We start from the raw sequence: 18,241 nt of genomic DNA, 5'->3' as shown, positions 1-18,241 counted from the left end.
AAAATGTGGCTTCTAGTGATAGAAAAAGTGTCTGCTGGCCACTGGCTGCTAACCATTTGAATTTTCAGGTTGAGTAATACAAAAATAAATTTACCTCCTAGTTTTTTGTAAGTCGGCATGGTTTTTGCTGTTTTTGGGATAATTTACACTAAGCACATACCTTCTGCCCCCCCCCCCCTCCCCCGCCCTATAAAATTTGAAATTACGGGCCTGGAGACAAACTCTATATTAACAGAATCAAAGATAAGGACGAAGGCAGTACAGACTTTAAAAAGGCTGAAGTAGTGAAATTTAGAAGTGTCTTAGCTACTTAGCATGATTAAAATTGTCGATTTAAATCAATTAATTCATTTCTTAAGTTTTTAAAAAGAAAAATTATTGGTCGACCATTTTTTTTGAAACGAAAAAAAAAAACATCAATAATATTTTGGAAAAAAGTTATGAAAAATACGTTACAAAGTTGCGATTTTTTTGTCTTCGATAATTAGAATTCCGCTTACAAAACCCTAGGGACAGCTACCAACGATACTGTCCCAAGATTTGATGTGCCAGCTTCTAACGAAATAGCGGGAAGCGAGAAGTCAGCATGTGGGGGAATGCGGGATACTTTTGAAGTAAGGGCAGACGCAGACAACACCAACCCCGAGCCCCTAGGCACAGGCGAAGAGCCTCAATGACGACTATAAATCACTTGTGTAGTTCAGTACTTTCTCCTAAATTTCGTCTCTGATTGGATACTCGTCTGTCAATCAAGTCTGCTTAGCCCATGCCTTTCTGCTATTCCGTAAAATGATTTCCTTTGAAACGGTGGTCGAGTTCCAAAATAGATCTCAGTACTGCGGCCCCTTAAAAATAGGAAAGGTTGGCCACCGCAGACTTCTTCCTTCTGATTCAAAGTTCCATTTTATGAAACAGTGGTTCCTGTACGGCTTTGCCCGTAGTAGAAAATTAAAAGGTCATTTGGTTAGCCTGTATATTTACAAATAATGGATGATGAATTTCTTGCCAATTTGCTATGAAGTCAACCCTCGTTTATCGCGGGTAATTCATTGCAGACAGCGATAACTGAATTTCCGCGAAGTAGGATTCTGTATCTATTTTTCTAATTAGAGAGCACGAAACTTACTTACGGCAATTAAAAAAAGTTTTTATCATAATTAGAGCCTCCTATACATAAAACAGCACCCTTGGTCACCATTACATTTGTATTACTTAATATATTGCACAAAATATGAGAAATTAGATATGTTAGATGTAATAGATATCACATTGTTAATTATTGGGAAATAAACTACACACACACGTAGTTCTCACAAACTACTACTAGTCTATGAAAAAACCTCAACTTGTTCGATGATGAATCAATTGCATGTTAGTGACCGTAGGAACCCCCGTTCTTCCTCTACATTTATGTATACAGCTCAAAAAACTAGTACATTTTTGAACACCATTTACAGATGTATTTATCCCCTAGTAATAATACAGTGATTTATACTTTCCAGTTAGTGCTTAACAGTTAAATGAGATAGCGATTCCCTACACTTTCCTCGGCGATTTTATGCCTCCACTCCCTCAACTAGTACACAACTAACCCCTCAGACCTTACTTAAAAGCTTACCTTACTGAAAAGATATATACTTTGTTATTCTTTTGTAGAAAAAAGTTTACACGAGCGCATAAAAAATGCTAATTGCTATATTTGAAAAAAAAAAAAAAAACTAAAGAAACTGCGATGTAGTGAATCCGCGAAAGTCGAAGCGCGAAGTAGCGAGGGACGACTGTACATTCATTTGCTTGCCCATGTTACCGTTCCACGTTATGATGATTTCATAATTTATTCGTACACATTGTGACAATTTGCTCCGTAAAATTTTCTTCAAATTGGAATAGAAAAAGAACAAAATCGAATTTTTGAAAAATCGCTTCGAGGCGCACACCTCCATTCTACAAACTAATTTTGTACCAAATTTCATGAAAATCGGCCGAACTGTCTAGGTGCTATGCTCGTCACAGAGATGCACACAGAAAGATTAAGCTTTATTATTAGTAAATAATATGAGAAAAGAGTTCATTTATTTGGAATTTTCAATTGTTACTTTGGTGGAAAAAATCAATCCGACCTGTAAAAAATCATTTCTCAATCAATTATTATTTTTTATCTCTGAAAAGTGAGGGGGCAAGGCCTCTTTAATTGTGAAAGTGAGGGGACAGTTGCTCCATCCGCACAAGCCACCTATGGGGATATCATTTCGTTCTGTTGGTAGCCTTCTTTTTCGGGTGAAGTTTCTTGCATGTCAGCTACAGATTCCTCAGAAGTATGGTTTGTCTGGTACCTGTTCTATGTCGTAAAAATAGTGGTTGACGAGACATAGCTTTGCATTCTATTCAAGACCTTTATAACATCGTATAATCTTTCCAATAATCAAAACAATAAAATACTGTCACTATGATGCAAAAAATTACCAAGTAAACTAGAAACTTTATTACGATAGCGATTCACAACATGATAGAACTAAATGCTGACTCACAACTAGTGAGACTCGACTTTTATACCCACTTAGAACATTGATTCCAGAAACATCCCCAGGTGTAACTCTGACACAATAAATAAAGTTAAAATAAAAGGTTAAATTTTAAATTAAATATTTTATCAAGTTGCACATTAAATAGAGGCCTATTAAAAAAGCTTTAAAAAAAGATAAATTTCAAATTTTTATCTTTTTTAGTTTTTGAGAAAATCACTATTCATTGTTTAAAACTGTAGCATTTTTTGATGAAAATTTTATTAATCGATAGTTAATAACTTTTCAATGAGCAGAAAGAATTTTTCCTTTTTTTAAACATTTTCATTCATGACTAAGTTAAATATCTTAATATACCAAGATCTGAGGGAGCCTGTCCTAAATAGTGTTATGATTAGACACATAATGACCCATTTTTGCTTATTGAATCAAAACTGTTTGAAATAAGTAACAATCACTGTATTTCCAATTTGACAAAAAAAATAAAAAAAATAAAATAAATAAATAAATAATTAAAATAAAAGACTGTTCTTTTACTGAGATGTAGATAGAGTCCAAAGGTAAGGATAAGGCTGAACTGCAAGCCTATTACTGACACCAACAACCCAATAACAATATCCAGATTCTTTAGACTCCATATCTCCTGTATCAACCACTATTCGAGGTTTAACCAGTTATATGGGCCCTGAAGACAGCTCTATTTTTGATCCAGACCAGGAGCCGAGTAACCTCTGATAAGTATCCCCAGAGGTATTGATTTAGATTGGGAACTTGCAGGACTTTGTGACCACAAGCCTACTTAATGTGCCACAGTCACCATCAGTGAACATGAAGGATCTTTAACTGGCTTGCATTGAGCCCAGGACCTTCGAGTTAAAAGTCCCATGCCTTACTGATCAGGCCTTTACAGATTGATATCCGGATGCTTTTATATTTTATTTTCACCCTGAAATCCTCCCAACTTATGGTGTATTAGTTTTAGGTGCTCAGGCAAGCCGAGACGATGAGACTCCAAGGACGGATATCCAGATACTGAAGTTTCAACTTTACAGGGGATCATCATTTTGGAATTATAATTACTGAGCGGGAGGTAGATGTTTTCTCATTGAAGCTGAGTTTACCTTAAACTGGTGGCTAAAATTAATCCAGCACACTAGCGAGAGTCTATGCATAGTAAATCTTGAGTGAGTAAGTGCTTGCTTGTGTAACTAATGGTAAAAGCTTGAATTACCTGTAAGTTATAGTTATAGTAAAAGCTTGGATTACCTCAAGCCAGGGTTAAGGCAGAGCTACAAGCATTGACAGCTTGGTATAGCTAATCCAAACTGAGAATCCCCAATAAGGGTGAAACTGCATGAGTGGTTCTACCTCAGCCCCAATTTGAGGAAACCAATTACAACTTTTACCTTCATGAGATGTGAGCAACACCAACCATGTTTGCAGACTCTTGCTGGTGTGCTAAATTTAATTTAGCTAACGGTGTGAAGGTAATCTCTGCTCCAATGAGATGACATCTGCCTCTAGCTCGGTTACATATGGCCATTCCAGACTGATAATCTCAAATGAGGGTCATTATTAGACTGTCTGTATAGTTTGTTATCATTCAGTTGTTCCAGTTCATCTTTCTTACATAATAAGAAACCTGCATTGCTGTACCACAAATAAATATGTATGAAAAAATATTTAAGTATTCATTACAGCTGATTCTTGTTTATCCAGACTAACTGGCACCAAAGGCAATCCGGATAATCCGGGCAGTATGAAAAATAGGCTTTGCGATGTAGGAATTTCTACCTCATGATGCATTGCGACGTTACAATGCATCATGATGTACATATCATTTTTTCTTATTTAAGAGCTTTACAATTACAACTGCATTTTAAATTTTACAAAATACATTCTAGAGAAAAAAATATAAATATACTACAGACAGATTCTAGCACCAGCAAGAAATTGTCAAAACAAGAAAAAAAAACCATACCTACCGTTAAAAGTGCACAATAGCAATAAATATTACAGACATGTGTTTTGAGATTACGATGAACCTATTTTTTAAATGCTTATGGAATCTCATCCTGTATTTAGAAAGGAGTTACTCGAAGCACCAAAATTTGTATATGCAATCTTTGTTGCTATTTTGCGATTTAAGCATATTTTCTTTCTTTTTTTTTTGTTTTGTTTTGGAGGGTGATTATATAATTTAATTATTAATTTTAACTTTGTGCATCAATATATTTTCTGTTTGGAGCTTTAAAAAAAATTCCACTCCCTGCAAGTTTTGGGAAAGGTTAAGATCTTTGTTTGCTTATAATACTAGAGACCCCTTGAACTTCAATGTTTGGGAGGGAGTGATTTTTTAATTTGCCGAACGATACTCTGATTTTACTGAATGATAAAATAAAAGCATGAACACAAACATGTATCTAATGAGAGGAGACATTAAACATTATCTCTTTATATTAAATAAAAGTAAGGTTTCAAAGAAATTCTGGAAGGAAGTCTGTGGCAGGCCTGCGTCCAGGAGAGACCCCATTGCACCTACAGCCAAAGAATATAGATTTCATACAAAATTATTTCGAGCCTCAGTGGTATACACTTGGGGTTTTATTTTTTAAAAATTTAAATTAGTTTTTTATAATTAATTTTTTAAGCTCAAATTTCTCATAAATTGCCTGTTAAAGGGGTGAAAAATTACTTGCACATATTAATATTATATATCGTTGGAAAGGGTAGAATTTTTCGTGCTGTATGCAATTTGTTTCAATGCTCTAACTTAAATATGGCAGGAGTTATATGTGGTTTTAGTCGAACTTTTTTAGGCTTAGCTAAAATTTAAGCACTACTTTCTTCATTAAATCTATCAGAAAAAGTGAAGGAATTGTTCCACAGTTTTCTTTTTGACACCACTGGAAAGAGCGGCTTTTTTTACTCCAGATTTAACTCGACCTATGGTTGAAAAATTTTCCCTCCTATCTCCAAAGAAAAAAAGTTTCAAGCAGTTTTAATCAAGTTCGAAAAATCTCATTTCCATTCACATTATTGATGTTTTATTTCGTGTTGCCATGAAGTATGAAGTGAAAAGGGGGCGCTTAAAACGAGCATAAGCACTGAGACCGCAGGTCTATTGTACTGTCCCCGTTTCGACTACTACAGGAGCCCAGTAACAGAAATAAATTTCACTAGTTGCCTAACCGAAATATTAGGCAGTTCCCAGGGATCTATATAGTGGTATTCCAAGTGCTCAAATCTCTGCGTATAGTAGAAGTCACATTCACATAGCACATGAATTGAACTCTCATCAGCCGTAAGGCATCTTCAACACGGAGGATTGTCGGTAATACCCATCAGGTTAAGCTGCCTATTAAGAGAGCAGTATCCAGTTAGTAACCCAACAGACTTTTTGATCTCATTCCTACTCAAATTAAGCCAGTTCCTTGGATCTAAGTCAAGCAGGGTTGCTATTTTGTTCACTTTTTTGTAAAAAGTCCGTGACGCTGGAAAAAACTGGACGAAATGAAAAGTAAACTGATTATACATACATAAATTTATTGTTATGGTGTAATAATGTTAGTATATTACTCTAATACATTTTCTATTAGAATCATTAGCTTTAGAATTTCATAAATTTTTTAATTACACATTGGTGCAGCTAATTTTAAATCATAATTTACTTAAAAGTAATGAAATTTAACAATGTGAATATGCTATTAGGCATGATTAGACTATTATATACAATAGTAGAAAATAAACTCAATGGGAAAGTCAAATGAAATGCTTGGAGACATACATACAGAACAAAGATTCATACAGACTAAAAATATTTTATAACTGTTATATTTTTCGAGTTTTTATTGATGTCACCCCATAGTACAGGGTGGCGACAGGAACTGTGAAATAAAGTTCCCTGACTTTTCCCTGATTTCCCTGATTAAGTTCACCAAATTTCCCTGATTTACGTTACCAATGGTAATGATTTTCTTTCTTTGCTCTACTTGAAATCCAATGTATGTTTGTAAAAAATGCAGTATTTTAAATGTTTTAAGTTGTGTAAAGTTGTTGAACTAAACATATATTTAAAAAAAATGCTACTTTTTTAAGAAAATCGTTAAAAAAAACATATCAAGTCAATTTCTTTTTTTTTTTGGGGGGGGGGAGTGTATAAAACAGCATATTAAATTTTTCTACAATGGAAAGATTATAGAAAATTGAAAAAAAAAAAAAAAAAAAACCTTTACTAGCAGAAACCACTTAGCATAAGAATTTTAAGAAACTATTAAAATTACTCTTAAAAACTTATGTGTATTTATGATAGAACTAAAAAGCAATTGAAATTATTTCGAACTAAATTTTCAAACAGTATAATAATTGTTGCAAAAATAACAAGTATTAGTGAAATAATAGAAGTAATGTAGTTTTTCTTATATAACTAATTGACATATTTATGCAAAACAGATGAAACCATTTGACATCCATACATAGGGAGCTTTTCTCTAATCAAGAACATAGGTTTTAATGAATGAATACAGCATTTTAACAATAAAAAAATAAAGATATTTACTTAAGTGCACAAGTTAACTCTATTTCAAATGATTTCAGTATGTAACGAAAAAAAATCTTAGATTCCTTTTGTAACAAACAACTTCAAAATGCAAGGAAAAAAAGAAAGAAAAAAGCAATTAGTTAATTTCAAAATATATAAAAGAAGAATAGAACTTGGTTATAAAATTAAAGAACCAGTCTGAAAAAAAGAAAACCTTTATAATCTGCGGTGACAACAAATACTATAACGGCAAAAAACAAAGTTTTTTTATTGAAAGTTCAATTTTAGCAATTAAATTTAAAAAGCGAAGAAGTACTAGCTTTTAAGCTTTTATAGTATTAATTCAAAAACCAAAGATTTCTTCTTGAAATCTTGATTACAGTACGCTAATTACTTCGAGACAATGGAATAAAGGCAAAGGAGCTAAGGCATTAATGAAGGCTTCCTCTTTGCCTGTATGGTTGTTTATTTTACGCAGCATTGAAAGCGTAAAAGGAAATTTCAAGCTAGATAAAATAAACAACCTAACAGACACAGAAGCAATCTTAGGAAGTTCATCCTGTGGTTAATAAGTGAGATTCAATACTTTGACTTTGAGGAAAAAAGATGCAGCATATAATTGCACCTCATTAATTTTACTTTTTTTTAAACAGATAATTGGCGGAAAATGCGTAGGGAATTAGAGTACTTAATTTTGTAAAGCAAAAAAAAAATTTTTTTTTTCTTTATAAAATCAATTTTCCCTGATTTTTTGTTATTTTTTCAAAATTCCCTGATATTTCCCTGACTTTTCCCTGATTAATAAAATTCCCAGACTTTTCCCTGATCTCCCTGATCTGTCGCCACCCTGTAGTAAAATATTTGTACTCGCATATTTCATAGATATGTTAATGTCATACAAATTAAGAAAAATTACTACTTTAGTACTTTTGTGGGTACTCAGAACAGTGTACAAGAAGAGGCTATAATAGGCAAGAGGGTAGATAGCTTTAAAACGGCCATTAATCTTCATTAGGGACTAATAAATTGACTAGGGAACAGCCTAGTCAGAGCCTGTTGCTGATCATCACATTTGTATTTGTAGGGGAGAGGGGGGCACCTTTGAACACTGTAAATATTATCTTTAAAAAAAAGTTATGTTTTTAATGTATATGGCAGCACATTACTATTGTTTCACTGCAGCAAAGTAAGCCAAGTTTGATCATTTTGCATGCATACTATTGTCTGAGCAAGGTATGTGTTTTTTTCTCTCTGAAATCCAAACTTTTCAAAATCAAGTTGTAAGGTTTTTGCTGAAAAATCTGTAATTCTATAATTTTAAATAATTTTACAATATTTAAAGATAAGTTTTAGCTTTAACTTTTAGGTTTTGTTTTGTTATTATTCTTAAGTCTACTGGAGTAAATTGTTCTAATTCCTAATTCCATATACTGGGGTACCTTTGAACAGAAAAGTTGGGGCACCTTTGAACAAATGAAACTTAGAAGAAAAGAGTTAATAAATGCACCTAAATATTACTATTTTATTTTGGATTTAAAAGAAAATTATGAAAATAGGAAGACATACAAATTACTGAATAGTCTGTTTTTTAATATTAAAGTTCTACTGATATATAAACACTACTTTTAATTACTAGCCTACTCTTGTTTTTTATTTTGCACATTGCCATTATTCCTATTAGAGAAAAATGTCTTTTATAAAAAAATCCAATTTTAAAGATATTATTTTGGATACAGATGAAGAGGAAAAAGCTCTTGTTCTAGAAGATTTACATGTCAACGATTTCATTATACTCCAATTCCAAACTAAACGAACTGTTCTTCATTACGTTGGTCAAATTGAACAGCAATGGCAAGACGAAACTGAATTTAATATTAGGTTTCTTCGCAAAAAGGAAAGCAATAAATTTTACTTTCCCGAAGCATCAGACACCAGCATAGTAGATTTCCAAGATATAGTAAAAAAAACTGCCACAACCACAGATTTCTGGAGGGACCTTACGTGCTGTTACAACATTTTGCTTTGATGTCAATTTTGTGTGATTCATATAAAATTAATTAAATAGTTATAAATCTTTAATTTCAGTTAAATAAAATGCTCTAATTTTATTCTTATTTTTTTGTAATTCTTAAAGGTATGTGATTTTTGATAAAATCACTCTATTATTACAATTTGATTTTGTTCAAAGGTGCCCCTACATGGGGCACGTTTGAACAGAAATACTTACAAATTTTAAAGCTTTGTATCATATTTAATTTATCAGTAAAAATTTTGATATTGATTTCTATGATAAAGAAATGCATTCTTTTTTATCATAAAATATTTAAGCATTAATAATTATAATCTGAGTAAGAAATATGTTGATTTTTCAAAAAATTGTTCAAAGGTGCCCCCCTCTCCCCTACTGCAAGAACAGATTTCACTTCTTGCCAACATTTCTTTTATTAAAAGTAGTTTTTCTTTTTTTTTAAATATGATTTTTAATGTTTTGAAACTCCAACCTTTAAAAACTTTATATTTCTACTTTTTAATTTTATAAATGCACTTATTATGGGCAATAAACCTCCACATCACAGATAAACATCATAAAATTTACCGCCCAATCCAAAGTTGCGGGTGTGACATTTACACTAACTAAATTAGTCATCAGCAAAAATATTTTAGAGTATAGGTTTCAATTTTTATATTTTTCAATAAAGATCACTTGCAGGTACATTGATGCCAATTTGCAAGTTGATTGATATTTTATTTATTTTTTAAAAAATTAATTTCTACCCGTTGCGGGTGTGACATAAAAAGGACATGCATTTTCACCTTGCGATCAAAACATTCAAAACTCTGTGAATTATATCAACTGATCGAACTGGTTTTTTTTTATGTTAGACAGTAATACTTAACTAATTATTCCATACAAAAATTTAGATACTCACTCAATTAGTTTCATTGTAAAAAATATTCAAAGTTGCCGTTGCGGGTGTGACAACCCGTTGCGGGTGTGACTTGTGTGGCCAATAAAATAACAACATACACAAATAGTTATCAATCAGACATTTTATGATTAGCACAGTAATAAATAAGAGAAATTGCAAATAACTAAGGAAATTTTTTTTACATAAATCTCATTTCCAATCTAGAATTGATGATTTCAGGGGGTGTTAGTTTTCTTATTACAATGTTCTGTTTCTCCCATGATATGTCTGACTGATTGGGCCAGATGTATACATGTTCTGAAGGTTTTTTTTCAAAGTATTCTACTTGTTTGTCTTTTCCATCTATTTGCTTGATTTGACCAATTTTTTTTTTTTTTTTTTTTTTTTTTTTGAGGTAGAAAACAAAACTAATTCTACAAAATCTCCAATAGCATTTATATTACCAAGGGAGATCGTTTCCGACTGAGGCAGCAATGAAACTATCTTCAGTGCACTTTCTCAGTGCACTTTCTGCAGTTAGTGCCTGCCACTTGAATTGTACCCATATCGATCGGTACAACATGGTGTACCGATTGTAAGTTTGGTATAGCTTTGTACAAGACAGCAGCGTGCGTGAAGCATTTTTGCAACATCTTTTGTGATGTCGCTCTCCGCAGAATAAAGTACTCTGATTTTTTTAAGAGCCTTTTCTGCTCAAATGGCAAAATCCGATGCAGAATTGACTGTTGCTCTACGCTGTAACGGCAAGTGACAACATTTTTTATTTGTTACCGCACCAACACCATCCACAGCTCCTTATCTATGAGTCCTTGCAAAGTATGACTATGCAATTTTAATATTGTAGTCTTTATGGTTGTATGACATTAACAGAAGATTGTACCTGTCTATGGATTGCATTACCAAAGGTTTGAGCTCTTCAAAAAATTGCCATCGACTCTGCTTCTACAGCTGGAGATGGTGTGGCCCCTTTTGTCGAAGATTTCTTTCTCTCTCTACACTTTCTCTGCCTCTCATTCTGGTTTTGCCTCTACATTTTCTTTTCTTTCATGGCCACAGATGTAATTTTTTAAAGTAGTTTCTTTGTAATTTCTATTCTTGCTTTGTTTCTTTCCCTTTCTTTTAGAAAATATTCCGAGTATTTAGCCGAGTTTTCTTTCATCTTTTTACGATGATTTCGGAATCTTTCAGTGCTGTTCATTCTTCTGCAAAAAAAAAAAATGTGTAAAGTGAATAAATATAGCACTACAAGTCCCAAAATATATTGTTGAACATGTCTTTTTTTTTTTTTTTGAAGTTCTTTGAATTTTTTAACCCCAATTGAAATTAAAAACATTAAGTTTTGATGCATTTAAAACTTTAACTGACAGAATTTTATACAAAGTTTTTTTTAATAAATATTTTAATAAAAGTTTCATTACTATTTTTATTATTTCTTTATATTTATTTTGAATTTGAAGTAAAAAATAATCTGTCCCTAATATTACATTATTTGTTTTAAAAAGTAAAGGGGGAAAAAGTCAAATGCTGAAAGCAAAATTATACATTTTTATACATATTAAAAAAGATAAAATATTGTTTTGGTTTTTTAAAGTTTTATTTAAAAAAAAAATCTTACCTTATTGAATAGTTGCTTTAATTATAAATCAAAAAATACAAAAATGTTTCTTAGGAGAACCAATAATATAGAATACCAAGCTAAATAAATCAACTGCACATGCTCTAAAGATACTAATTTTGAATTAACTGGTGTCTAGACAAATAAGTCAAAGGCCAAAGGTTAGGTCAAAGGTTAAAACATTAGTGCTGTCATCTACATGCATTCCAGAATTACATTTGTGTTTAATTTAAAAAGATGTTGCGGGTGTGACTTTAACTAAATGTCACACCCGCAACAGGAACATGTCACACCCGCAACGCTTAATAACTCCAATTAAAACATTAATTAATTTTTTTTCTGTTTGTTATTCAAAGTACTTTAGTAAACTATTTTAGAATACAAAGTTTCAAAACTTTTAGGCAAATAAATTTTTCTGTGGAAATATAAATGCATTTTTTTGTTGCGGGTGTGACACAATAATTAAGAATAATTAAATATGCTTACCTTTTGTAGTGAAGATTAGTAGACATTTCTCTTCGGGAAAAAACTGTTGCTAATGAATGTCAGATTATGTGTGAAACTTTATAGATTTCTAGAATTATTTGTTCAGCTGTAATAGACCATGCAACATAAGCAGTTTTGGTGCAGTCTAGTTTGCACTGATATAGTTCCACTTTAGTAATTAAAATAAGAATGTTAATGACATAAATGAAATTTTTTTTCAATAAAATATGAAATAGTATACTTTTAACAGTGTGTATGCAAAATTTCAACCACATTGAATGAAATTTGAATTTTCATCCTCATGTCCACTTTTTTTTGGATTGGGCAAGCTAATGTGCTTGTTAAACAAGCACATTAGCTATAAAACAATGTTTTATAAATGAAAATGCTATTACAGTAAAACCCCTCCTAACGGACACCCCTCTTATGCGGACAATTTGTTGATCAATACTTTTTAATGCAGATAAATTTACGATGTCAAATGGAATGCATTTACATTTCCCAAAATAGATTAGCATTTTCTATTTAATACTGGCATAAAATTCAAATATTAGTTTGAAATTTCTGAACAAATATTCGGCATTCGGCCGAATACTTGGTTCAAATTTCAACCGAAAGTTCAGTATTCGGCAAAATACTGTATTCGGTGCATCTCTACACTAGATCAACAAAATGAGTTACAAGTTAAACAGACAAAAAGTTTTGTGTATTACTAAATTGAAATGAAAAACTCATAGTAATTAAAATAAAAGAAACTTACCGAAACGAAATTTGAAAGAGAATTCCTGAATTTCAAAAGAAAAATATTTTTGGGTCTACAAATCAGGAGCATAAAGTACGCGTGTTACAGGAGACTTTAACATTACAGAACATTAATTGCAATTGCGCAAATAGAAGAAGAGATATACGGCGGCGGGCTCTCCTCTTCCATCCATGTGAAAAACAAAATCATGGAGTAAAACCTTTCTCCCTCAGCAAAGCATTCTTTCGTAAAAAAATAATATTACAGATAGAGTCCCTTTTGGAATTACGGCATACTGTAAACTAAAATTATATTCTCACTTTATGGGCTGTCCATAAATGATGTCACACATCGTTTCGGACATTTTTCACCATCCTCTTTCTCAGTCCGTGTAGGGAGATTCTACCTGTAACTAAAATAGACCTTTTAACCAAGACCTGATTAACGCACGGTCCAGCAGGTCCATGGACCTGGGCACCACAATTTTAGGGGCACCAAAATACGATAAATTTCTTTATTTCTTCCCTTTTTTGGAATCTTCCACATAAAAAATGACTTTCTTCTGAGAAGGGCACCAAATTTAGCCATAACCTGAGCATCACTTTGGCTTGATCGGGTCCTGCTTTTAACATGACGTCACTTACAGATATTAATCGTTACTTAGGCTACTGCAGCAAACGAAAATCCGATTCTCTAGCGTCCATTAATGCATGTATTTTTTCGACTTAAAAATTCCTATTTCCATCAAAAAGGGCAGAGGCGGCGATTGGGATTGAAAAATGGGGAAGGGGGGAGGGAAAAAAAAAGAAATTCAATTAATAACGTTTTAGGACTTTTAACGGCAGCAAAAAAAAAAAAAAAAAAAAAAAAAAAAAAAAAAAAAAACAAGGAGAGAGAAAAGGTACAAAGTTTTGCCTAGGCTGGTTTTGAGAGCAGATGAGTGGTAATTAATGCAAAGGTATCAACTTAACTCACGTTTTTATTAAGATTTTGAAGAATTTTGCATACAATAGCTTTCTCCGAAGAAACACTCAGACATAAATTAGACTTACATTATTTACCCCAAAGTATTTTGAGATATCACAAACACTCGTTAATAATTTTATAATTTTATTGAACAAGTATGGCTTGCTTAAGTAAAACAGTTGAATAACTAATATCTAAACAATGAATACATATACTAAAAGTTACTGCTTGAAGTGCTATTTCTGTTCTGAAAATTTTGACATTTCTGTTGTTAAACCATAAAAAGTGCCCTCCCCCTTTGAATCGCCGACACTGAAAAAAGGGGTCTACCAGAAATTAGCCCTTGGAAATGTTTTTAAAGAATGATGATTTCTTATTCCTCCCTTTTGATTGCTCCCTTTTCTTGGAACTTTCACACAATTGTAAGTTATATAAACAATGCGCATTTTCATCAATCATGCATAACACTGAATACTAGATCAAAATACCCGCATACGAAGAGTTAAATTAATCGTTCTTACACTGTGGGTAGCGTAAATTTCTCTATAGTTATTATTGAGTTGAAGTGCTAACTAGCACGCATAGACTAATTTTGATAGTTTTGTACTTCGGATTTCAGATCCAAAAAAAAGAAAAAGCTTTAAATAGCAACATCCGTTTTGATAGCACTAAGTTTTACAGGAGCGGATCCAGCTTCTGGTTTTCGTAATGTGTCTTTGGAAAAAAATAGGATTCTGGGAGTGATTTTGTCGAAGTATAAACAGGGCCGAATTTAGCTTCATGCCGTCCCTAAGCAGATTTGAAATCTGCGGACCCCTCCACTTACGTGATTTATCCAAGGTCAATTTAAATACTGAAAAGCACTTTTTCTTCACAAGCCCATCGTAATAGAGAAACTTTAAGACTCGCGAAATATTTAAACTTTATATATTAGGATCAAATTTTAATTATGTTAATAGTAAATTCCCAAAATATTCAAAACGCGAAACCACCGATAGCTTTATTTTCGCGAAAGAATATATATACGTATGTACTCTTTATACTTCTTACAGTCATGTAGTGCATAGTGCATGCACCCCATGTTTTTCTTTTAAATATTGCAAGTATTTTGATTGCGATAAAAAATTCGCAATCACAACCCTTGCAGGAAATCTGTAACGCACGTTGAATCTTTATGGGGCTTTAAATTTGTACAAGGCTTAGAGAGTTTTTTTTTTTTTAATTTCTTTTAGTTCGTTTCAAAAGCGTTCAATTTCATTCTAAAACTACACTCATATTTGTGAAAATTGCAACACCAAGATGAAATTATGCAAATGAACTGAAATTCACAGGACATGTATAGCAGGAAAAGATATGCAAATGATTAGATTTACAGAGACGTCGCGCATGCGTGGACCGAGTTACGCCCTCTGAACTGCGGAGTAGGCTCAGTATATAAAGGGCTGTAAAAGTTTTTGGAATCATTGTATAATAATCTGCCGATGGTAGATGTTTGTCTAGTACTCAATATGCCTCGTCCAAAACGCAGAGCGTCGTACGAAAGCGTAACGGAGTTCGATGGGGGCTGCATGATCTGCATACGTGAGGGTGAACTTACGTATGGAGAAATCAGTGCCCGCACGTGCGTAATGCCTCAACTGTGATGCGTATTGGTAAAACACGTACAGAGGACGATGAAATTGGCCGAAGGGCTCGCACCTGCCCACGAACCGAACGTCGCCACGGAATTTTCGACACCTCATCCGCCTAGCTGTAATGGATCGTATAGAATTCTTCACAACGTTGGAGTATGACTTCAGAAGTCCCAATTGCTGCATCCGCAGTTCGTCAACGTCTGCTGCTCCAGGGCCCCCTCCAAGATTCCCTATATCCTCAGCCATTATCACTTCTGGCTTCAATGACCCTACCAACATACCCAATGGCGTGCGAACTAGCAACAGGTCATCTTCTCGGATGAGTCCAGATTTAATCTACACTATAACGATGGACGTGTTTGCGCCAGACGTTACACATGGGAACGTCACCTCCCAGAGTGTGTAACGACGTCATACCGGCATAACGCCAGGCTTCATGATCTGAACTGAAGCGCCATTGAATATCAAGGGCAGCCCCATCGAGTCCGAATTACGGGTAACCTCAATAGCGAGACTTACTTCAGAGACGCTGTGACGCCGGAGGTATTACCGTTTCTTCAGAGCCTTCCTGGTGCAGTGTTTCAGCAGGACAATACACGTCCACATGTCGCACGTCACGTACAAGTGCTCTTCGGTGCCCGTTCTCCGGATATGACGCCCGTCAAGCATGCCTCGGATTGCGTTGGTCGGAGACTCGCCCATTTGTTTCGTCTTGCAGTGGGTACGGATGAACTTTGGCTTCGGATAGAAGCCATATAGGATGCTATTCCCAGTCGTAACATTCAGCACCTCTTTGATTTGATGCTAAAAGGTGTGCAGGCTCGCATAGCGGCGCGGGGTAGCTACATTCGATATTAATTTATGCCAGTTATTTTCACTTCATTGATCTGTAATTTTGATCATTTATTTGTAACACTATGGGTATGAGTACTATATGCAGTAAGTTTAATCCTTTCCAATGAGTCCTTCATGTTGTTGCAATTTTCACAAACATGAGTGTATTTAATACAATTAGACTCTGTCTCTTAGTCAGGGGTGCACATCCCCCCCCAAGCTCAATGGCACAAAATCGCCCCCCCCAAAAAAATCCCCCCCCCAATTCTCGGACTCTTAAGTTCGGTTAAACATAACACCTTTTAGAGTCCCAAATTTTCAGTTAAATTTACGATCATTCGCATTCATTTAATGAATGAATCAAAAAATATATTTAAAAAAAATCAAGAAATACAAGTTGCTTGAGATTAATAAAGTTGCAACAAATGAAAAAAAATGCTTACATTTACAAGCGCTTTACAAGAAAAGCAATAGTTTTTTATTATAAACTTAGGAGCTTGCTACAAAGTTGGTCAAAATTATGAGGACAAAAGAAAAATTCCTCAAACCTTAGCTGCATTTGGTCGGAAAGTTCTGCAAATTTTACGACTAAATTTATGGTAAAATAAACTTTTTTTATTATTATTATTGGAAATACATAGGAATTTAGTATTCATAGAATAAAGTTTAAATTTTGACATCTCTGTTATATGGACAAAATTATAAGGACAATTAGATATGTGTATTCTAAAAAGCTAAATTTGCTTGTTTTTTGTTCTGCGTACTGCCCTACATAACGGTATAAATGCTTAGTATAAGATTGGGGATGTCACATTCTATTTTTACCGTCATGCCATTAGGTAACTAAAATTGAAGAATTTAAGAAAAGGAAAGTGGTTGCTTGTTGCTTGAAAAACTTCATGACTCACTGTGCGTCAAATAACAACAAATTTGAATACATAGAGATCGGTCATTTAGAGCTTTCTCAAAAATCCCGGCAAACAAGTACCACAAAGACAAACAGGTAGGAAACCTTCTGTTTCTGTACACATGTTCTGTACACACTGATCATAAGACGATCTTGCTCTCCAAAAAACAAGCATCAAGAGATATTAGATGGGAATTTAAGTTACGATGCAGTTCCCGAACTGTTCAACGTGTTTTACAAAAAGAGAAAATTTTTCATGATGTGAAGTTAATGTCACGACCGACTTTTAAAAAAGTTCATAAGAGACCAAGGGTTGAACGTGCCAAAAAATGCGTTGTTATAGTAAAAAATGGGAAAATGTAATCTTTTCTGATGAGAAAATTTTAATTAGATGGTTTTGTTACTTCTGGTACGATCTCTGTGAAGGGGAAAAAAAATCTCAAAGCGTATACTTGGAGACAGCTCAGTAATTTTCTGAAGAATTTTAGAACCGGAAACTATACCAATATTTTTAGTGCAGGGTGGAATGAATTCTGAGAGTGATGTTGTTATACTGAGCAATATTTTTAAAACCAAAAGCGTTGTTAATTACGAGTTTGTACAATTTGTTCTAGCAGGATAATGTCTAATGACATGCTTCTCAAAGCTCAAAAGCATTGCTTGATGTTTATTTCGGGAAATTACTGTACTGGCCGGACAAATGACTCGACCAATTTTTTATGGAAACTTTGTGAGAGATTCTGGCACCCGAAGTATGAAAAAAATGGTATTCAATATCGAAACAAGCAGAAACTCATTTTCTCCGTCGAAAAAGCCAAGACACAAATTTTCTAAGAACGTTCTTCAATTTCCATGACATCAAGACTAATAAAAGTAATTGAAAAAAAAAGGGGGGAGGAGCGGGGGTGGTATTATTGATTGCTGGGGTTTTTCAGGGAAAAACGCTTGTTGTCCTTATAATTTGGTATAGTTTTTTTTAAATGACATTTTTTTTATTGATCACGGAAAACATTTACATTTTGTTTTTTTCAAATGTTCTGCATTCCACAATGATTTCTAGCATAA

At 33.5% G+C, this 18,241-nt stretch overlaps 1 protein-coding gene across 1 annotated transcript in view; it reads right to left on the bottom strand.

Annotated features, from left to right (window-relative positions):
• Positions 1-12,980, bottom strand: part of LOC129220202 (aminoacyl tRNA synthase complex-interacting multifunctional protein 1-like) — a 32,263-nt gene extending 19,283 nt beyond the window's left edge. The window contains exon 1 of the mRNA XM_054854567.1: positions 12,854-12,980. Within this exon, the coding sequence (XP_054710542.1) occupies positions 12,854-12,925 (72 nt within the window). The 5' untranslated portion in view covers positions 12,926-12,980. The remainder of the gene's footprint in view (positions 1-12,853) is intronic.
• Positions 12,981-18,241: the final 5,261 nt, after the last annotated feature.

The sequence above is a fragment of the Uloborus diversus genome, chromosome 4 (genome assembly GCF_026930045.1).
Source record: "Uloborus diversus isolate 005 chromosome 4, Udiv.v.3.1, whole genome shotgun sequence".
Classification (NCBI taxonomy): domain Eukaryota; kingdom Metazoa; phylum Arthropoda; class Arachnida; order Araneae; family Uloboridae; genus Uloborus; species Uloborus diversus.
This window is presented reverse-complemented; position numbering and strand designations above follow the sequence as displayed.